This window comes from Thamnophis sirtalis, unplaced genomic scaffold (genome assembly GCF_051295495.1).
Source record: "Thamnophis sirtalis isolate CommonGarterSnake01/CBP01778 unplaced genomic scaffold, rThaSir2_p1.2 scaffold_9, whole genome shotgun sequence".
Taxonomy (NCBI): Eukaryota; Metazoa; Chordata; class Lepidosauria; order Squamata; family Natricidae; genus Thamnophis; species Thamnophis sirtalis.
Genome location: NW_028261389.1, coordinates 6,047,665 through 6,070,802, shown reverse-complemented (window position 1 = coordinate 6,070,802; position 23,138 = coordinate 6,047,665). Strand labels below are relative to the sequence as shown.

The following is a 23,138-nucleotide window of genomic DNA, read 5'->3' as shown; positions in this document are numbered from 1 at the left end:
AGCACCCACAACGTCTGTAGGCACCAATGAAATGTTCTCACTGTTAGGAAGCTTCTCCTTAGTTCTCGGTTTGTTCTCTCCTTGATTAGTTTCCATCACCAACCGGGGAAATCAGCTATAGGCTTAATGAACATAATTAATCAATATGGTCAAGTATCTGGGTTTAAAATAAATCTAGGGAAAACAAATATGATAGTTAAAAATATGACTACAAATCAAAAAGAGGAATTAGAAAGAGTAACAGGATGTGAGATAGTAAAAAAGGTTAAATATTTAGGAGTTTATATTACAACCTCAAATGGGAAATTATATAAGTATAATTATGAACCATTATAGCATAAAATACAGACAGAGATGAATAAATGGAAAAAATTACAATTGTCTTTGCTGGGAAGGATAGCAGCAGTAAAAATGAACATTTTGTCTAAGTTTCTATTTCTTTTTCAAATGATACCAATACTCAAAAAAGATGCAAATTTGGAAGAATGGCAGAAAGGTATTAATAAGTTTGTTTGGGCAGGGAAGAAACCGAGAATAAAACTTAAAATAATGCAAGATATATGTGAAAGAGGAGGTTTGAAAATGCCCAACTTAAAATTATACTATGAAGCAGCAGTTCTATCAACAATTAGTGATTGGATTAGTTTCCATCCATTGCTTCTTGTCCTGCCTTCAGGTGCTCTGGAGAAGAGGTTGGCTAGGGGTTGACATGACAGCAGTCTTCCAATATGAGTGGCACTCAAAGGGGGCTCAAACCTAGTCTCCAACGCACTTGAGGGCAGGACAAGAAGTAACAGTTGGAAACAGATACCTTCAGTGATTCACAGATTAAGGGAGGAGGACACTATCTGCCATTCGTACCCTCTCCACCGTCCAGGCCTTCCGCACAGCCCTTAAGAACTGGCTAGCCCGTCAGGCCTGGGGACAAGGATAGCCGCCCCTCCCGAATGATGAATGTATGTTGCTTATTACTTTTATTATATGTGTCTACGTCATTGTTTGTATTCCCCCTCCCTGATTTTATGTGAGCCGCCCTGAGTCCCCTCAGGGAAAAGGGCGGCCTACAAATGTTAATAAACATCTTTAAACATCTTTAAACATCTTTAAACATTTTTAGTAACAGGCAGACTGTTTGTAAATACAAGATATATATATATATATATATATATACTATATATATCTTATATATATATATAGTATATATACTCTGTTGTGGCCCAGCAGGAGCCGTTGGAGCTGCCACCAGACTCCGACAGCAAGGGGCCCTCTGAGTCGGCTCTGGAGGATGTATAGTACCCTGGACAGGGTTCTGACTCCGAGCAGGGCGCAGAGAGGCTGGTTGGCCACCAGGAGGCACCTGACCCTTGGACCAGTGGGGAGGAGACAAGGGAGGGTGAGCCGGAGGCCAGTAGTGAGTTGTTCCTGGATGCACGCCATCGAAGAGCTAATAGGTGTCAGGAACACTTATGCAATTACAGGAGGTAATTGCACTCAGCTGATGGTCATTAGGCTCCTCTCCAGACTATAAAAAGGCTACTTGTGCACAGGACCCTCTTTGCAGAAGTCAACACAGAATCGAATGGCGGAGAACTTTGTGTGAGCTTGGCAGGCTGGATTGCTGCCAAGCCTTATCTGTGTTTATTGCTGCCCAAGCTTGTCTGTGCAGGGTTGTTGCCAAGGACCTGTCTGTCTGTTAATTAAATGCTGTAATTTATCTCTGGCTCGGAGTGTCGTTTGGTGTGGAACGGGGGGGTGGGGGGGGCAGAACAGTACTCCATATATATACTCCAGCACTCCACACACCCCCACCAAGATTTATAGAAAGACGGCAGCTCCGATCACACTTTAAGCCCCAAACCCAGCCTGAAGATACTTGCAAGATTCTGTACATTAATGTAGTTAATGTAGCAGCCTTACAATAAAGCAGAATTGGTTTATCTGGTCATGTTTTATGTCTACCTGGGGCGTCTGACATGACATGATCCTGCCTTTGTGGAACGATGGCTGTGTCCCAACAGGAAACCAGACCTCGTATGTCCGAATTCTCAGTGAAAGCCACAATCATTTCTCGATACGCCTTTACCACCGTCTCCTGCACTTTGGTGAACGCCGGCTCGGAGGCTCGGGAAGGAATCTTTGAGATGCAAATACCCATCACGGCCTTCGTCACAAACTTTACCATGTAGGTGAGCGGTTGTGTCATAAAATAAATGTGGTGGTCTGTGCGAATGGCCTCGGGGGATGGGAGGAGAAATCGCAGAGGAGATAAAAAAATATTCTCAGCGTTTCAGATGGGACCTTCCCTAGTTTTCTGGAGAGGAAAAGGAGGGGGTGGGAAGAGAAAATTTCAGATTTGCAAGGCTCTATTAATATAACCTTAAAATAGAGTTAGTACAGATAGTCCTCGAATTGCAACAGTTCATTTCAACGGGACTGCAACGGGACTGCAAAAAGGGGAATGGCCATTTTTCACAATTATGACTGTTGCAGCCTTCCCAATGTCACATGATCAAAACTGAGACACTTGGCAACTGGCTCATATGGTTGCAGTGTCCCTGGGTCTTCTATTCTATTCTATTCTATTCTATTCCATATTTTCTATTCTGTTCTATTCTATGTTCTCTTCTCCTCTTCTATTCTCTTCTATTCTATTCTATTCTATGTTCTATTCTATTCTATTCTCTTCTATGTTCCCTTCTATTCCCCATTCTCTTCTCTTCTATTTTCTATTCTATTCTATTCTATTCTAATGTTCTATTCTATTCCATTCCATTCCATTCTATTCTATTCTATCCTATTCTGTTCTCTTCTATTCCCTATTCTATTCCCTATTCTCTTCTCTTCTATTTTCTCTTCTCTTCTCTTCTATTCTATTTTATTCTATTTCATATTTTCTATTCTATTCTGTTCTATGTTCTCTTTCCTATTCTATTCTATTCTATGTTCTCTTCTATTCCCTATTCTATTCCCTATTCTCTTCTCTTCTATTTTCTATTCTATTCTGTTCTATTCTATGTTCTCTTCTCTTCTCCTCTTCTCTTCTCTTCTAGTCTATGTTCTCTTCTCTTTCCTATTCTCTTCTCTTCTATGTTCTCTCCTCTTCCCTATTCTATTCTATGTTCTATTCTATTCTATTCTATTCTATTCTATTCTATTCTATGTTCTCTTCTATTCCCTATTCTATTCCCTATTCTCTTCTATTCTATTCTATTCTATTCTATTCTATTCTATTCTATTCTATTCTATTCTATGTTCTCTTCTATTCCCTATTCTATTCCCTATTCTCTTCTCTTCCATTTTCTCTTCTATTCTGTTCTATTCTATTCTATGTTCTCTTTGCTTCTTTTCTCTTCTCTTCTCTTCCCTCTTCTCTTTCTTCTCTTCTCTTCTATGTTTTCTTCTCTTCTTTTCTATTCTATTCCCTATTCTATTCTATTCTATTCTCATTCTTTTGCAACCTTCTGACAAGCAAATTCAACGGAGGAAGGCAGATTCGCTTAACAACTGTGTTACTAACTTGACAAGTGCAGCAATTCACTTAACAACTGTGGCAAGAAAGGTTGCAAAAGGGGGCAAATCTCACTTAACAACCGCCTCGCTTAGCAACAGAAATTTTGGGCTCAATTGTGGCCATAAGTAGGACTACCTTACAGGGCTAGCGATAAGAGATCTCTTATTGCAAAAAGGAGTGTAAATAATGAATTACCGTAAGGCGAAGTTCACAGGGAAACCGTTACGTGTTAAAAGGTGCTAATATCAGTATGGGATTTTTTGCCCTGACCATTTTTTTTAAGGAAATGTAATCTAATTCAGATTCCCCTAAAGTCAGGAACAACTAGCACATATGTGCGAGGGGACCTTTTACATTTGAATCTAATTCAGAAATAGGAAGGAAGCGGTTTAAGAGCCAAGGTGGCGCAGTGGTTAAATGCAGCACTGCAGGCTACTGCTAGATCAGCAGGTCAGCGGTTCAAATCTCACCGGCTCAGGGTTGACTCAGCCTTCCATCCTTCCGAGGTGGGTAAAATGAGGACCCAGATTGTTGGGGGCAATATGCTGACTCTCTGTAAACCGCTTAGAGAGGCCTGAAAGGCCTATGAAGCGGTATATAAGTCTACTGCTAAGTCTACTGCTATTAAGGCTGAATAAAGGAAAAATGGGAAGAAACCAGAATCAACAGACTGATTCATCAGTACCTGCCTGTCTATTTATTTATTTTTCATGCGTATCCTCTCTTTTTCCTTGATTCCAGGATTATTGGTGGCAAGATTTATTATGGGGAAGTTATTGGAAAAGACTGGTTGCGTGCAGATGAAGAAACATATTCAAGACCCAGAGATGACAGGTAAGGACTTGCATCGTCTTGATTTGGGGAATATAGCAACCTTGGTGAAGGATTGCAAGAATTATTAAGCAAAGGACAACTTGTCCTAGAAGAGAAGAAGGGGTGAGAAAGAAGATCAAAGTAACCCTGCCTTGATTCTCTTTGGTATAAGAAAAGGTCGAGGACGCTCTGTTTTCAAACATCTGTTATTACCGTGTTTTTCGGAGTATAAGACTCACCTAGGTTTTGAAGAGGCAAATTAAAAAAAAAAGTTTTTGCACTCTGCAAAACTCTGAAAACAGCCCGTTTTTCCCCCCAAAATTTTATTAGAGATGTCATATTAGCACAACTGGGAAAACCCGAATCTGAAAGTTTCCAGGTTTTCCCCACCAAGTATTTTTCGGAGTATAAGACTCACCTAGGTTTTGAAGAGGCAAATTAAAAAAAAAAGTTTTTGCACTCTGCAAAACTCTGAAAAACAGCCCGTTTTTCCCCCCAAAATTTTATTAGAGATGTCATATTAGCACAACTGGGAAAACCCGAATCTGAAAGTTTCCAGGTTTTCCCCACCAAGTATTTTTCGGAGTATAAGACTCACCTAGGTTTTGAAGAGGCAAATTAAAAAAAAAGGTTTTGCACTCTGCAAAACTCCGAAAAACAGCTCTGTTTTTGCAAAAACAGGCCCGTTTTTGTTTTTTTTTCAACATTTTATTAGAGATGTCATATTAGCATAACTGGGAAAACCCAAATCTGAAAGTTTCCAGGTTTTCCCCACCAAGTGAAAGTTCAAGTCCCTGCCCAGCACCCACATGTCCATCACACTGTCCAATCAAACACCGTCCAAAACTGGAGATGCCTCCCAGTCACACCATCGCAGCTGCAGGACATGGTGTCCTTGACTCTCTGAGAGAGGAATGATATTTAGTCTATATTTTTCCCATACTCCATATAATCCCCCCTCCCATTTTCCCACAGTCGAAAATTGTGGCAGGCCTGAAGGCCCAATGTAAAAGATGGCTTCCAGGTCTGACACTCCCTTCTCCCCAGGTCATCAGTCACATTGTCCAATAGAGGTTGCTTGGTTACTCTCCTCCTCCTCTCCTCAGTCACCTGTTGGAATGTCCTTGGTTCCTACAGGAAAACTTTTTATTTGGACGGCAAAGCCGAGCTATCTAAATTTTCCTCCTCCCTTTCTTCCCCTCTGCCTTGGGGCAACCATGAAGCCACGAATATGGCCTCAGCCAGGTTTGCTTCAGGGTTGACAATGTGTCTCTAAGCAGCCATTGAATTCTTCCAGCAGAGAAAGCCAAATGGAGACCTTCAAAGCCTCTGGATTAATTCCCCGGAAGATGAAAGCCACCTTCATCCTGCATTATGAGGAGCTGCTACGGAGACGGTTGGGGAAGTATCAATACACGGTCAGCATCCGACCCCAGCAGTTGGTGGCCAAGTTACGTGTGGAGGTCAACATCCTCGAGAATTTGGGAATTAACTCTTTGGAAGTTCTGCCCCTCCAAAACAACAAAGGCAAGGGAGAAGGCAGCACCAAAGGTGAGTGGATAAAATGAGAGTAGACCAGATAGGAAAATAAAATACATTGAAAAAGAAAATAAATAAATAAATAAAAATAATAAAACGCTGTGCTTCCTCAACAGATCACCCGACTCCACCTCCTTCAACTGTGGTTGGCCAGACAAAGACGTTGGCTAAAGTAACCTTCAATCCCAACTTTGTACAACAAGCCGCGATCAGCAGGAATGGCATTCTAGCAGATTTTATCATCCAATATGATGTCAACAGAGAATTGAGTGTTGGGGAAGTCCAGGTACGTTGGGGGAAATGTCCTTGGTTTCATTTCTGGCTCTACTTTCCTGGAGATGAATTCCAGCCAGTCCAGTATTCATTCCCACAAGTGCTTTTTTGTTGGGTGTGGGGAAAACTACTCTAGACGTAGCCCTCAAGTTGCAAGCATTTGTTTAGCAATCATTTGAAGTTGCAACAGCAACGAAAAAAGGAAATTATGACCAGTTTCCACGTTTAACGACCATTGCAGCATCTCCATGGCCATGTGATCAAAATTTCTACACTTCTACATGGTTGCTAAAAGTCAACCACAAATTGAGGGGATGTAATCCACCGATCGTTCCAGATGGATCCCCATTTAGGATTCCAGATTTAGGATTTGCTGATATTTTTCAAGATTTTGGCAGATTAAATTCCTGAATTTTCTCTTCTTCTATTACCAATCATTTGGGAAAAGGTAATTGGACTTTGCTTTTAGAGCCGAGGTGGCGCAGTGGTTAGGGTGCAGTACTGCAGGCCACTTCAGCTGACTGTTATCTGCAGCTCAGCGGTTCTAATCTCACCGGCTCAAGGTTGACTCAGCCTTCCATCCAGAATGTGGACTCTGCTGTCTTGAAAACAATTACCTTCATTTTTTTCAGATGCAGAATCAGTGGTGGGATTTGAATTTTTTTTACTATCAGTTCTGTGGGTGTGGCTTGGTGGGTGTGGCGTGGCCTGGTGGACGTGGCATGATGGGCGTGGCAGGGGAAGGATACGGCAAAATCCCCATTCCCTCCCGAACTCACTAACCTGCTTTCCAGCTCCGTTCTCCTGTTCAGCGCAACAAAAGAAGATCGACTGGGATGCAGAGAGGCAGTGGGAGCAGGGCCAGCCTATTTGCCTGTTCTCTGAACTACCGTGTTTTTCAGAGTATGAGACGCACCTTTCCCTCCCCCAAAAAGAAGGTGAAAATCTGGATGCGTCTTATACACTGAATACAGCATTTTTGGCCTATCGAAACCCCACCCCCTTTGCAAAAATGGATGTGCAGAGGGTTCGTGAGGCTTGCAAAGTGCTCCTGGGGGTGGGGAGGGCAAAAATGAGCAAAAATGGGCCATTTTGGCCCCCGCAGCCCCCAGGAGCCCTCCACAAGCCACCCAAAGACTCTGCATGCCCCCACTTTTTTTGCACAAAATGAGGTGCGCAGAGGGCTTGGGAGGCCTGCAGAGTGCAAAAACCTTTTTTTTTAAAAAATTGCCTCTTCAAAATTATGATGTGTCTTATACTCCAGTGCGTCTTATACTCCAAAAAATACGAAAAATTTGGCGGGCGTAGCAGGGAAGGAAAATCCCTATTCCCTCCCCACCCTACTAACCTGCTTTCCAGCTCTGTTCTTCTGTAGAGGGCAACAAAAGAAGATAAGCTGGGAGGCAGCAGGGGCGGGGCCAGCCTATTTGCCGGTTCTCCGAACTACTCAAAATTTCTGCTACCGGTTCTCCAGAACCTGTCAGAACTGGATGAATACCACTCTGGTATGGACTGCTGAATCCTATCCCCATGCGTTTGTTCACCTGCGTTGCGCCATGCGTTTGCGGAGGGGTTCTGTCGATTGAGAATCTCCACAGACAACCTCTTCTTCTCTCGTTATCTCACCAGGTTTTGGATGGCTACTTTGTGCACTATTTTGCTCCCCAAGATCTCCCTCCTCTGCCAAAGAACATTGTCTTTGTCCTCGACAGAAGCGCATCCATGGTGGGCACCAAAATGAAGCAGGTGAGGAACTTTGTTGCGCAATGCTCAGGGATTCCAGATCCATGATTTAAAGGTGGTGAGACTCTTTGGCCATATCTGGGATTGTAGATTGGGACTAGTGTAGCCTCACTTTAGACCAAGGGTGTCAAACTCAAGACCCGCGGGCCAGATCCGGGCCACGATATGGTCAGTTCTGGCCAGTGGTGGGTTCCAAATCCCATTCCAATCGGTACAGTTGGGCAGGCGGGCGGGCCCTTTGGCGGACCGTACTGGAATGGTACCCAGTGCTCCGGGCAGGCTCTGGTACGCCCGTGCCAGGGCATACCGCCTGCAGCCCACCACTGGATCTGGCCCATGGGGCCATCCTGCAAAATGTAAGGGGCCATCTGGCATCACTTCAGCCCGGTCTACGCAATGTGAAGAGGAAACATTGGGCCATCGTGGCTTAAACCCAGTCTATGGAATATGAAGAGGAAACATTGGGCCATCATGGCTTAAACCCAGTCTACGCAATGTGAAGAGGAAACATTGGGCCATCATGGCTTAAGCCCAGTCTACGCAATGTGAAGAGGAAACATTAGGCCATCATGGCTTAAATCCAGTCTATGGAATGTGAAGAGGAAACATTGGGCCATCATGGCTTAAATCCAGTCTATGCAATGTGAAGAGGAAACATTGGGCCATCATGGCTTAAACCCAGTCTACGGAATGTGAAGAGGAAACATTGGGCCATCATGGCTTAAACCCAGTCTACGGAATGTGAAGAGGAAACATTGGGCCATCATGGCTTAAATCCAGTCTATGCAATGTGAAGAGGAAACATTGGGCCATCATGGCTTAAATCCAGTCTATGCAATGTGAAGAGGAAACATTGGGCCATCATGGCTTAAATCCAGTCTACGCAATGTGAAGAGGAAACATTGGGCCATCGTGGCTTAAACCCAGTCTATGGAATATGAAGAGGAAACATTGGGCCATCATGGCTTAAACCCAGTCTACGCAATGTGAAGAGGAAACATTGGGCCATCATGGCTTAAACCCAGTCTACGCAATGTGAAGAGGAAACATTAGGCCATCATGGCTTAAATCCAGTCTATGGAATGTGAAGAGGAAACATTGGGCCATCATGGCTTAAATCCAGTCTATGCAATGTGAAGAGGAAACATTGGGCCATCATGGCTTAAACCCAGTCTACGGAATGTGAAGAGGAAACATTGGGCCATCATGGCTTAAACCCAGTCTACGGAATGTGAAGAGGAAACATTGGGCCATCATGGCTTAAATCCAGTCTACGCAATGTGAAGAGGAAACATTGGGCCATCATGGCTTAAACCCAGTCTACGGAATGTGAAGAGGAAACATTGGGCCATCATGGCTTAAACCCAGTCTATGCAATGTGAAGAGGAAACATTGGGCCATCATGGCTTAAATCCAGTCTATGCAATGTGAAGAGGAAACATTGGGCCATCATGGCTTAAACCCAGTCTACGGAATGTGAAGAGGAAACATTGGGCCATCATGGCTTAAACCCAGTCTACGCAATGTGAAGAGGAAACATTGGGCCATCATGGCTTAAACCCAGTCTACGGAATGTGAAGAGGAAACATTGGGCCATCATGGCTTAAACCCAGTCTACGCAATGTGAAGAGGAAACATTGGGCCATTATGGCTTAAATCCAGTCTATGCAATGTGAAGAGGAAACATTGGGCCATCATGGCTTAAACCCAGTCTACGCAATGTGAAGAGGAAACATTGGGCCATCATGCCTTAAACCCATTCTATGTAATGTGAAGAGGAAACATTGGGCCATCATGGCTTAAACCCAGTCTACGGAATGTGAAGAGGAAACATTGGGCCATCATGGCTTAAACCCAGTCTACGGAATGTGAAGAGGAAACATTGGGCCATCATGGCTTAAACCCAGTCTACGGAATGTGAAGAGGAAACATTGGGCCATCATGGCTTAAACCCAGTCTACGCAATGTGAAGAGGAAACATTGGGCCATCATGGCTTAAACCCAGTCTACGGAATGTGAAGAGGAAACATTGGGCCATCATGGCTTAAACCAGGTCTACACAATGTGAAGAGGAAACATTGGGCCATCATGGCTTAAACCGGGTCTACACAATGTGAAGAGGAAACATTGGGCCATCATGGTTTAAACCGGGTCTACACAATGTGAAGAGGAAACATTGGGCCATCATGGCTTAAACCGGGTCTACACAATGTGAAGAGGAAACATTAGGCCATCATGGCTTAAACCCGGTCTACCCAATGCGAAGAAGAAACATTGGGCCATCATGGCTTCAGCCCGGTCTATCCAGTGCGAAAAGCAAACATGCCAGTAGTGTGGGGAGTGGTGTCAAGCTGGCCATGCCCACCCAGTTAGCCACACCTGCTCAGTTGGCCACACCCGGCCTGCCCCCCCAAGGTCAACCACAGCCCTGATGTGGCCCTCAATGAAATTGAGTTTGACACCCCTACTTGAGACCAGTGTTTTGAAGATGTGTGGGGTTCAGCTCCCAAAACTGGATCAATTCTGTCGTGCGAAGCTCAGTCTCTGTGGAGACCTGGGGGGTGGCAAGACCGTCCTGGGCAGGGGCCCAACAATGCTGATCCTTGACTTAGGATCAAGGCCTGGCCCAAAACACATCCACACAACAGCTTCTGAACTTCCTTTCAACGGGTTTTCCGTCTGCGAGAAGTTAGGTCAGCGTTCTCTAACATCCCAAGCAAAGGGCTGACTCGGTGTCCAGTGGAAATGGCAAAGGGTTGAACCTGGAACCACCCCAGGATGAGATCATTGTTGCCAGCCTACAAGTTGAGAGGAAGCCTGTCCTGGGTGAAGCGCTTGAACAGTTGAGCCTTGTCTTCTGCTGGAACGGATTCGGCTTGCATTTCGTAGGCATCCTTTTAACCCACGCTGGGTAACAAGCGAGGGATTGTGAGATGGAAATGTCACTGCAACCTCCGTCTGTCTCTGCGCCGTGATCTCAGCCTCTCGGAATGGGGAGGCCAAGACCTGTGGCAGGTGGGAAGGGTTTGATTCCAAAGCTCAGGAGATCTGCAAGAAGGGAAGGAGACATGGTTGAGTCCCTTCCAGGGGTGAAATCCACTTACTGAGCTCCCGCACATGCACATGTCAAAAATGGGTGTGTTGGGTGGGCGGAGCCTGCTACTGAGCATGCCTGCAAAGGTAAGCGAACAGCGGGAGGGGGGGAATCCTCTGTGCCACACGATTTAGATTAGCTAGAAAGCAGGAAATCCTACTTTCTAGCTAATATAAATCGCGCGCCACAGCTGATCCACAGGTAGTATTATGCCGGTTCGCCCTGCTTCGGGTAAACTGGTTGCGGCAGCGGTGGGAGGTTTCGCCCACCTGCCCAGACATCATCACGGTCGCTCTGCGCATGCACAGAAGCACTGTGCGCATGCAAAGCGAGCATGCACACACACATGTGCTCCTGATTCCGAACCGGTAGCGAAGGTAAGAGGATTTCATGCCTGAGCTGATCATCGGAAAAACCGGTTCACCGAACCAGTTTCATATTTTTTTTTACTACCGGTACGGTACAGAAGCATTTTTACTACCAGTTCGGGCGAACCGATCCGAACCGGTAGCATTTCACCCCTGGTCCCTTCCAAGTCAACTCAAATTGTAAAATAGCAATGCGTAACTGGCAGCCCTTGGGAATCCCTAAATGTCTTGGTTGTACCACTTGCAACCTTGCCCCTCGATTCTCAACATATCGTAATTTATGATTGTAACACAAGGGACCTGGGTACCTGAGAGACCGCCTCCTGCCGATTACCTCCCTTAGACCGATTAGATCTCATAAGTTAGGTCTCCTCTGGATTCCATCTGCCAGCCAATGTCGGCTGGCGACCCCCCCCGGGGCAGAGCCTTCTTGTGAAACATCCAGCCCCACAGAAATTGTGAATGTTGCATTTTTAAAGTGTTGTCTTTGTCTATTTATCCCCCTTCCCCTGTCTATTGTGAGCCGCCCGGAGTCCTTCAGGAGTGAGCGGCATACAAGACAAATAAACTAAACTAAACTAAACTAAAGGAGATATTTTTCAGAATCTCGGTCGGGGTATCAAACTCATGTCATCACGTGACGTATTGGGACTTTCTCCCCCTTTTGCTAAACTGGGTGTGGCCACGGTCAACGCGTGACACATCCAGCCCCCAAACCTGGAGTTTGACAGCCCTGATCGAGGTAGCCTTTGACTAACAACAATTCACTTAGTGACGGGTTTTTTGCATTTGTGACCATTGCAGCATCCCCATGGTGATGTGATCAAAATTCAAAGGCTTGGCAACCGGCTTGCATTTCTGTCGGTTGCAATATCCCGGTGTTACGTGATCCTATTTTTGCAAACATCTGACAAGTCCAGGAGGAAGCCAGATTCACCGAACAAGCGTGTCAATAACTTAACAACTGAAGTGGCTCCTTAAAACAACTGTGGCAAGAAAGGGAGCAAAACCCACTTAGCAACTGCCTCACTTAACAATAGAAATTTCGGACTCAATTGAGGTTGTAATGCCATCGCTATCAGTAGTTGAATCCGCTGATTCAATTTGCCTACCTTTCAATTAAAGATAACATTGGCTTGCGTTTCTCCCCTCCCTTTCTTCGTCTCATTTTTTGAAGCATAAATCCTGGCAAACCACACAAAAACCAAGTTTGGCCAGAGACCCCAAAGTTTCTGGCTTAGAGATAACGGAAAATATTGCAGCTGTTCCCTCTTTAACAAAAGGAACAAGTAATTCAAGGCCACCTAACTGCCACAAGTATGAATTTTAATCCGAAAGAAACAGCCTGGGTCTGGGACCGAGGGGGTGGCTATTCCCCTTGATCTCATCCGTACCAGAACTAAAGAAAAAATGCATAAATTAAAACCTTGGCCTTAATTGCTCTCGGATGTGATGGCAAGGCCACCAGCTGAACTCCACCGCGGTGAATAATGTATTTAATCATGATGTTCCTAACTTCCGTGCACGATTACAAGGGAAACAAAATCTTTGCCATCTTCTCCAAATTTATCCTTGCGTTAAAAAAAATACCCATTTTATTTCTGACAACAGAAAGGACGAGTCAAGATTTAGCTTCATCCCCTTGTGGAGTTCTTGTGTCCAACATTGCTGAAGTATAGATGAGAATACACAAGCCTGGCACTACAGCTTCCATTGTTCCTGGCCCATGTGCTAGGGAATGATGGGAGTTGCAGTCCAATAGGGTGGGAAGCAGTGGTGGGTTCCTCCAGGTATGGTACGGTATGGCCGTACCGGTAGTAGCCGGGAGCACTGACAGCGTACCGGTACGGTAGCTCATTTCGCCCACCCACCCGCCTGCATTCTATACCTGTTTTTAAGCAACCGGCCAATTCAGTGGTGGGTTGCAGGAGGTACGCCCCGGTACGGGCGTACTGGAGCCTGCCTGGAGCACCAGATACCATACCGGTATGGTGCTTCGGAGGGCCCACCTGCCCGCCTGAGCTCCTTACCAGTCATTTAAGTCTTCAGCGCTTCCGCGCACATGCATGGCGCATACAACGCCTGCGCGATGCTCTGCTGAGCAGCTGGAGCGTTGTGGAGGCTTGCGGAGGCGCTAAGACGCATGCATGTGCTACGTGCATCCATGTGGATGCCGTCGGGCGTGTTCCAACCATACCGTACCGGTTGGAACAACTGTACCGGTTGGAACGGGATCCGGAACCCAACACTGGGCCAATTGTACACGTGTGCACAGCGTGCGGCGCCTGCGTGAGCCCCAAAAAGCAGCTGGGTGTCGCAGGGGTGGTGAATTGCGCATGCGTGTGTAGCGCGCATGCATGAAGAGGACATGCGGCCCCATGAGCGACTGGGTGGAAAGGGAGGAAGTTAGCAAGGGGCCCGTTTAGCTCCTGAAACAACTGACAACGATCTTGATGGAAGTTAAATAGAGGTTTTTAGTGACCAGGTTCTGTAAAGGTAGATGAACTGCTAATAGGATTTTAGCCCGAATGTCAGACTGAATTTTAGTCTGGTCTTTTCCAGAGATTAAATCTGAAAATGACGGGTAAATTCATAAACTATAAAAAATTGATGGTCCGAATGCCTCCGTTCACGTTAAGTTTACTTTATTGTCATTGCACCTCGTACAACGAAATTAATTCTGTGGGCGTGGCTTGGGGGGATGTCATGTGACCAGGTGGGTGGGGCCAACTTTCCCCCACTTTTTAAAGCTTTTTCTTCTAGCCAGTTTGGGCGAAAAAGTAGGAAAAATGCTTTAAAAAGTGAAATGAAGAGTATCTGACAATCACGGGGCTCACAGCTGATCCACGCGATCGTGGGAACCAACTTTTAAAAAACTTTTTAAAGCATTTGTTCCTACCTATTCGCCAGAAACGAGTAAAAAAATGCTTTAAAAGTGGAGGGGGGGAAAGGTTGCGCAGCACAGCTGAGTTTCACAGAACTTTTCCCCCCACTTTTTAAAGCTTTTTTTTTACTACTGGTTCGGACAAAGCTTAGCATATTTTGCTACCGTTTCTAGCGGAGTGTTCAGAACCGGTAGCATTTCACCCCTGCAACGCTCCCTTACTGGCTTCCCTGCGTTGCCTTCCAGACGAGAGAGGCCTTGTTCACCATCCTCCATGACCTCCGGCCTGGAGACCACTTCAACATTATTGGCTTCTCCAATGAAATCAAGGTCTGGAAAGAAGAGCAGTTGGTCGCTGCGACTCCTGAAAATGTAAGAGACGCCATCTTCCACATCCATCTGGTCCCACCTAATGAAGGTAATCTTGTGATTGGTTGGTCGATTATACCGCACCTTCTTTTTTTTTATAAAGAACATAAGGGGGTGGACACATCCAATACGCCTTGCTTCTCCTATTTTCCCTGCAATAGCAGCACTATGAGATGGGTTGGGCTGAGACAGAAACCCAGCTGGCTTTCATACCTAAGGTGGAACTAGAACTCACCATCTCTTGGTGATTGGTTCAAAGTCACCCAGCCGGCTTTCATGCTTAAGGTGGGACTAGAATTCACCGTCTCCTGGTGATTGGCCCATGGTCACCCAGCTGGCTTTGATGGCTAAAGTGGGACTAGAACTCATCATCTCCTGGTGATTGGCCCAAAGTCACCCAGCCGGCTTTCATGCTTAAGGTGGGACTAGAACTCATCATCTCCTGGTGATTGGCTCAAAGTCACCCAGCTGGCTTTCATGCTTAAGGTGGGACTAGAACTCACAGTCTCCTGGTGATTGGTTCAAAGCCACCCAGCTGGCTTTCATGCCTAAGGTAATATAGCAATATAGCAATAGCAGTAGACTTATATACCGCTTCATAGGCCTTTCAGCCCTCTCTAAGCGGTTTACAGAGAGTCAGCATATTGCCCCCAACAATCTGGGTCCTCATTTTACCCACCTCGGAAGGATGGAAGGCTGAGTCAACCCTGAGCCGGTGAGATTTGAACCGCTGACCTGCTGATCTAGCAGTAGCCTGCAGTGCTGCATTTAACCACTGCGCCACCTTGGCTCTAGTGGGACTAGAACTCACAGTCTCCTGGTGATTGGTTCAAAGTCACCCAGCTGACTTTCAAGTCTAATAACCCAACTTTTTCTGAGCTGGATAGCACATTAGGAAATTTAGGGTAGAATCATCATCTTCTTCTTCTTCTTCTTCTTCTTCTTCTTCTTCTTCTTCTTCTTCTTCTTCTTCTTCTTCTTCTTCTTCTTCTACTTCTTCTTCTTCTTCTCCTCCTCCTCCTCCTCCTCCTCCTCCTCCTCCTCCTCCCTCCTCCTCCTCCTCCTTCCCCTTCTTCTCCTTCTTCTTCTCCTCTTCCCCCTCCTCATCCCCCTCCCCCTCTGGGAGGTATAAGCCTCTTGTTTTTACTTTCCTAGCAGCCTCAGCCATTGTTATTTGGTGTAATGGTGCTGAAAATCTTCTTCTGGGTCTGCCTCATGTTTTTTGACCTTTTCTCTTTTTGTACATGCCTTGTATGGTGGGCAATCCCAAGGCGTGGAATCTTGTCTCCTGTTGTAGTCAATTTGGATATTTCTTAAAAAAAAAAGTCTAAATACAGCTGGATAAGATCAACTTCGCAATCTTATCTAAAGATCTAGTACAGGGGTGTCCATCTCAGCAACTTTAAGACGTGTGGACTTCAACTCCCAGGATTCCTGGCTGGGGAATTCTGGGAGTTGAAGTCCACAGGCCTTAAAGTTGTTCACCTCTAAGCTAGTGGATGAAAATTGGACCCCTCCGACCTACCTATCACCTCATTTATCTCCACGGTATTGTCGCAGGTACCAATATCAATGATGCTCTTCAGACCAGTGCAAAAATCCTCAACGATTACATCACCCAGAACGAAGCGGAGTCGCGAAGCACCTCCATCCTGGTGTTCCTGACCGATGGGCGGCCCACGATGGGCGAGACCCAGACGAGCAAGATCGTCCACAACCTCAAGGAAGCCATTCGCGGCAGGTTCTGCACCTTCACTATCGGCATCGGGAATGACGTCGACCACCACTTGCTGGAGAGGTTGGCCCTGGAGAACTGTGGGATGATGAGGTTGATCCCGGAGAATGAGGACGCCGCAACTCACCTTAAAGGGTTGGTGAGAAAAATTACCCCCATGGATCTCGGTTAGCTTGGTGTCAGCCTTCCCCAAGCCTTCCCCAAGGAGCCGAGGTGGCGCAGTGGTTAGGGTGCAGTACTGCAGGCCACTTCAGCTGACTGTTATCTGCAGTTCAGCGGTTCTAATCTCACCGGCTCAAGGTTGACTCAGCCTTCCATCCTTCCGAGGTGGGTGAAATGAGGACCCAGACTGTGGGGGTGATATGCTGACTCTGTAAACCGCTTAGAGAGGACTGAAAGCCCTATGAAGCGGTATATAAGTCTAACTGCTATTGCTAAGCCCAATGGCTTCTTCCTTCCTCCTCTCCTTAATGGCAGCTTCCCCAAGCTCTCTCTGAAATTAACAGATTAACAGATTTAGAAGGGACCTTGTAGGTCATTAGTCCAAGCATCCCCTGCCCAGGCTGGAGACCCTACACCAGTGATGGCTAACCTTTTCCGGACCGAGTGGCCAAAGTGTGCGCCGTGCACCCCAAACCCCAAAATGCAATGTGGATCCCCCATGCATATGTGTGTGAAACTCCCCCACGCCCCGCCCCGTGCATGCGTATGTAACTCCCCTGCATGTGCCCCGCCCCATGCATGCACACATGACCCCCCCTGCGCACACCTCACCCCCCCAGGCATATGCACAGGGGCCCCCACATGTCCCATGCCCACCGCACATGCGCTGCAGAGACCCAAAGGCCAGCTTGCTGGTGCATGGGAGGAGGCACATGTACTGGGCAGCTGGTGCAATGGCTCCATGCCATCAGGGAGTGCCCTGTGTGCCACCTCTGGCACACGTGTGATAGGTTCGCCATCACGGCCCTGCACCATTTCTGACCGATGGCAGTCCAGTCTCTTCTTGAAAGCCTCCAATGATGAAGCTCCCCAAACCTCCGAAGTCAACTCCTGTTCCGTGGGTTGATTGTTCTCATTGTCAGAAAGTCCCTCCTTGTTTCCAGGTTGAATCTCTCCTTGTCTGGCCTTCAGGTGCTTTGGAGAATAGCTTGACCCCTTTCTCCTCTCTGTGGCAGCCCCTCAAGTATTGGAAGACTGCTATCCTGTCTCCCCTGGTCCTTCTCTTCACTAGCCATGCCCGGTTACTGCAACCATTCTTCATCTGTTTTAGCCTCCAGTCCCCTCATCATCCTGGCTACTCTAGAAGACCTCCAAGGTACCTTCCAATCAGTGGTGGGATTCAGCCAATTCGCACCTATTTGGGAGAACCGGTTGGTAGCTTTCTAAGCAGTTCAGAGAACCGATTGTTGGAAGAAATCTCCTTTTATTTTTTCCCCACTTTACAGGGCTAATCCTGTAAGGAAGGCAGGAAGGAAACACTCTGGTGTTGTTTCTAGCCTGATCTTTATTGTCCTGCTTACAGAAACTGCCTCTCCGGTTCACCCTTATTACATTGTCACAGCTAAGGCGAAGCACTCATTGACCTGAGTGATGTTGAGTTGGCCACACTCACCCGGTCACAAGACCAACAAGCCATGCCTACCCAGCTGGTCATTAGGGCAGAGGACCGGTTGTTAAATTACTTGAATCCCACCACTGCTTCCAATGTTCTGTCTAAGGCAGGAGGACTAGAACTCATTGTCTCCCAGTTTGTAGCTGGGCACAATTCCACTATTTTTGGTTCAGCTGGGCACAATTCCAGCTGCTAAATGCAGCGGTTCTGAGTCAGCTCCATGGCCCAGCTGTCTATCAGAGGAAATTAACATTATCTTGGAAAAGGCAGATAAGGAACTTAAGTAAATTGGTTTAGTTTGGCTGGATTCCCACATATTTCTAAACCAAGTTTTAGAGAGGTCTTTGGCTGAGCCCCATGTGGAAATTCAGCCGCTGTGGTTTGAAATCCCTGATTTGTTTTTTTGAACGGAGGAGACCAGCCAAGTCATTTGTGATTTCTCAATTAACCATGGTGACACGAACGTAGACTTAGAATGAGAGGAGGCTATTGAGACGCGATTTTCCAAGTGTTGTGTCCCTTGCTTCCTTAGAAAGCATGAAGCAGAGTCTTGGTCCTGGCAAAACCTCTTTTATTTACACGATTGTGAATTCCGTTCATTCACAATTTACAACTGTGGCAACTGTAAAATGGGGTGGGGTGGGGGTGGAATCACTTCACAACTCTCTTGCTTAGCAATAGAAATTATGAGCTCAATTCAAAAAAGCCAACACAGTTCTAGGCTGCATAAACAGAGGGATAGAATCAAGATCATGTGAAGTGTTAACAACACTTTATAACGCCTTGGTAAGGCCACACTTGGAATCCGGCATTCAGTTTTGGTCGCCACGATGTGGAAAAGATGTAGAGACTCTAGAAAGAGTGCAGAGAAGAGCAGCAAAGATGATTAGGGGACTGGAGGGTAAAACATATGAAGAACGGTTGCAGGAACTGGGAATGTCTAGTTTAATAGAAAGAAGGACTAGGGGAGACATGATAGCAGCCTTCCAATATCTCAGGGGTTGCCCCAAAGAAGAGGGAGTCAAACTATTCTTCAAGGGACCTGAGGGCAGAACAAGAAGCAATGGGTGGAAACTAATCAAGGAGAGAAGCAACTTAGAACTGAGGAGGAATTTCCTGACAGTGAGAACAATTAATCAGTGGAACAGAAGTTGCCTCCAGAAATTGTAAATGCCCCAACACTGGAAGTCTTTAAGAAGATGTTGAATAGCCATTTGTCTGAAACTGTATAGGGTTTCCTGCTTAGGCAGGGGGTTGGACTAGAAGACCTCCAAGGTCCCTTCCAACTCTGCTATTGTATTGTAATTCAGAGGTGGTATTCAGTAGGTTCTGACCAGTTCTGGAGAACCTGTAGCGGAGATTTTGAGTAGTTCGGAGAACTGGCAAATACCACCTCTGATTGGCCCCCCACCCCCATCTATTCTCTACCTCCCGAGTCCCATTTGATCGGGAGGGAATGGGGATTTTGCAGTAACCTTACCCTGCCACGCCCACCAAGCCACGCCCATCAAGCCACACCCACAGAGCCAGTAGTAAAAGAATTTGAATCTCACCACTGGCTCAATTGTGGCCATAAGTGGAGGATTACCTGTCCTAAAGACATGAGGACTGGTTATCAGTCACTTTCCTCAATGTTGTTGTAACTTCGAACTGGCGCTCAGTGAACGGTTGAGGGACTCCCTCTGTGTTGGTTTCCCTATGACTTGCCCTCATGCTTTAAGAGTAACCAAACATGTCTATGCAGATTCTACGATGAGATCGGTACCCCGCTTCTGTCGGACATCCAGGTGGATTACCCCGTGGACAGCGTGGAGAAAGTGACCCAGCATTTCTTCCCTAATTACTTCAACGGTTCCGAAATCGTCATCGCCGGGAAGCTCTTCAACAAGACCGCCCACAGCTTGCACGTCGAAGTGACCGCCAGCAACAGTGACAAGCACGTCCTTCTGAAAACCGACGTGGCCGTCGCCCTTCCTGGGCATAATCTCCTCGAGTCGAGTTTTGTTGGCCTGCCGAACTCCTCAACCGATCAAAACTACATCGAGCGGGCCTGGAGTTACCTCACCATCAAGGAACTGTTGGCCTCCTGGTTGAAGAGCGACAACCGCAAGGAGAAGGCCTCTCTGAGGGAAAGGGCCAAGAACTTGGCGCTCGCTTACAATTTTGTCATGCCCTTCACCACACTGAAGATGAAGACCCTTCCGTTTCAAGTGGAACCCCCGATGGAGGTCTACGCTGGTCCTTCAACCGAAGGCGTTGGAGAAATCATCCAGGGCCTTCAAGGCCACCAGGTGCCCTCAGGTAAGAAGCAACAGGTGGAAACTAATCAAGGAGAGAAGCAACTTAGAAATGAGGAGAAATTTCCTGACAGTGAGAACAATTAATCAGTGGAACAGAAGTTGCCTCCAGAAGTTGTGAATGCCCCAACACTGGAAGTCTTTAAGAAGATGTTGGATAGCCATTTGTCTGAAGTGGTGTAGGGTTCCTGCCTAAGCAGGGGGTTGGACTAGAAGACCTCCAAGGTCCCTTTCAATTCTATTACTCCATTTTAATATGTGAACAAGCCATGGCTCTTCTCTGGGGGAGGTATAATAGTAGTTTGGCCTGGTCTGTGTGTGTGTAGCTGGCAGGGGTGGGTTCCTGATCCCGTTCCAACCGGTACGGTTGGAACGGGCCCAGCATTGCCCACATGGACGTGTGCAGTGCGCGCATGCATCATACCTGCCTGCGATGCCTCTGCAAACTTCTGCGACGCTCCAGCTGCTCGGCGGAACGTCGCGTAGGCACCAGACGTGCCAAAGGCTTAAAAGACAGGTAAGGAGCTCGGGCGGGCAGATGGGCCTCTGGAGCACCGTACTGGAATGGTATCCAGTGCTCCGGGCAGGCTCCGGTATCCCTGTACCGGAGTATACTGCCTGCAATCCACCACTGGTATTTGGGCTCTGTGTGTCTGAGTCATTTTGTGTAAGTCATTTCCCCTCCTCTTGTTTCAGGCTCTATTCCTGAAAAATCAGAGGAGCCAAAAATCAACGTAACTAAAACTTCAGGTAAGTGGTCCATCACTTCAGAAAAAGACGAGGCTTTGGCCACGTTCGGTCTTCTAGGTTTGCTGAGCAAAACAGGCTTTCTTTCTTTCTTTCTTTCTTTCTTTCTTTCTTTCTTTCTTTCTTTCTTTCTTTCTTTCCTTTATTCCTTCTTTCCCTTCCTTCCTTCCGACTTTCCTCTTTCTTTTTCTTTTCTTTCTTTCCTTCCTTCCTTTATTCTCTTTTTCCTTCCATCCATCCATCCTTTCTTTCTTTTTCTTTCTTTTTTTCATCCATGCTTTATTTCTTTTGTTATTTCCTTCCTTTCTTCCTCCCATCTTTCTTTCTTTCTTTTCTTTCTTTTTTCCTTCCCTCCTTCCTTCCAACTTTCCTCTTTCTTTTTCTTTATTTCCTTTCCTTTCTCCCTCTTTCTTTCTTTCATTCTCTTTTTCCTTCCTTCCTTCCTTTTTCTTTCTTTCTTTCTTTCTTTCTTTCTTTCCTTTTTCTTTCTTGCCTTCTCATTCATTCATTATTTCTTTTGTTCTTTCCTTTCTCCCTCCCTCTTCTTTCCTTCTTTCTTCCCTTCCTTCCTTCCTTCTTTCCTTCCTTCCTACTTTCCTCTTTCTTTTTCTTTCTTTCCTTTCCTTTCTTCCTCTTTCTTTCATTCTCTTTTTCCTTCCTTTTTCTTTCTTTCCTTTATCTTTCTTTCTTGCCTTCTCATTCATTCATTATTTCTTTTGTTCTTTCCTTTCTCCCTCCCTCCCTCTTCTTTCCTTCCTTCCTTCCTTCCTTTCTACTTTTCTCTTTTCTTCCTTCCTTTCTTTCTTTTCTTTCCTCTTCCTCTTTCTCATGAAACATCTGCAAGAAAACAAGCAACTTCAGAGAGAACCAAGGATCCTTCATTAATTGAACACTGGGCCCTATCTAACAAAATGAAATTCAATGTAGAGAAAAGCAAAGTCTTACACTTAGGCAAGAAAAACCAAAAGGACACATATAGACTGGGTGAAACCAGGCTTCAGAGCAGTGACTGTCAGAGGGATCTTGGAGTCTTAGTGGACAACCAGCTAAATAGGAGCCAGCCGTGTGCAGCAGCCGCCAAAAAAGCCAACACAGTTCTAGGCTGCATCAACAGAGGGAGAGAATCAAGATCAAGGGAGGGACTACTACCACTCTATAAAGCCTTAGTAAGACCACACCTAGAGCACTGCATCCACCACACCACATTATAAAAAAGATGTTGAGACTTTAGAGAGAGTGCAGAGAAGAGCAACCAGGATGATGAGGGGACTGGAGGCTAAAATATACGATGAACGGTTGCAGGAACTGGGCCTGGCTAGTCTAGTGAAGGGAAGGATCAGGGGAGACAGGATAGCAGCCTTCCAATATTTGAGGGGCTGCCCCAGAGAGGAGGGGGTGAAGCTATTTTCCAAAGCACCCAAAGACCAGACAAGGGAGAATGGATGGAAACTGACCAAGGAGAGATTCAACCTGGAAATAAAAGAGGGACTTTCTGATAGTGAGAACAATCAACCCATGGAACAGAAGTTGCCTTCGGAAGTTGTGGGAGCTTCTATCACTGGAAGCTTTCAAGAAGAAACTGAATTGCCATCTGTCAGAAATGGTGTAGGGTCTCCAACTTGGGCGGGGTGGGGGTTGGACTAGATGACCTATGAGGTCCCTTCCAACTCTGTTAATCTAAGCTAATGTTTCCCTCCCTGTTTCGTTTTGAATTGTCTCTCCAGCCGACGGGGACCCTCATTTTGTCATCGATTTGCCACGGAACAAGCTGACCATCTGCTTCAACATCGACGGGCAGCCTGGCGATATCCTTCAATTAGTTTCGGATCACAAGCACTCAGGTAGGGTAACCAGGAGTGGGCTTCAAAAATTTTAGCAAGGGGTTCTCTGCCTGGTTGCTGGGTGGGCATGGCCTGGTGGGTCTGTGGATACGGCCTGGTACAGCTGTACCAGTAGTGGCCAGGAGCAGCTGAGAGCGTACCGGTACGGTGGCTTATTTGGCCCACTCGCCCGCCCGCACTCTATAGCTGTTTTTATGGCAAAAGGCAAAGTGCACACGCATGCACAGCATGCGGGGCCTGTGCGAGCCCCAACAAGCACCTGGTTGTCGCAGGGTTGGTGGATTGCACATGCAGCACACATGAGGCCCA

The 23,138-nt window shown here is 46.4% G+C and overlaps 1 protein-coding gene across 1 annotated transcript in view; it reads left to right on the top strand.

Moving 5' to 3' along the window:
• Positions 1-23,138, top strand: part of ITIH5 (inter-alpha-trypsin inhibitor heavy chain 5) — a 41,673-nt gene that overhangs the window by 13,101 nt on the left and 5,434 nt on the right. The window contains exons 3-12 of the mRNA XM_087722709.1: positions 2,019-2,182; positions 4,253-4,345; positions 5,622-5,875; positions 5,980-6,149; positions 7,766-7,882; positions 14,472-14,643; positions 16,155-16,464; positions 19,689-20,245; positions 20,938-20,991; positions 22,713-22,829. Coding sequence (XP_087578835.1) covers positions 2,019-2,182; positions 4,253-4,345; positions 5,622-5,875; positions 5,980-6,149; positions 7,766-7,882; positions 14,472-14,643; positions 16,155-16,464; positions 19,689-20,245; positions 20,938-20,991; positions 22,713-22,829 — 2,008 coding nt within the window. The remainder of the gene's footprint in view (positions 1-2,018; positions 2,183-4,252; positions 4,346-5,621; positions 5,876-5,979; positions 6,150-7,765; positions 7,883-14,471; positions 14,644-16,154; positions 16,465-19,688; positions 20,246-20,937; positions 20,992-22,712; positions 22,830-23,138) is intronic.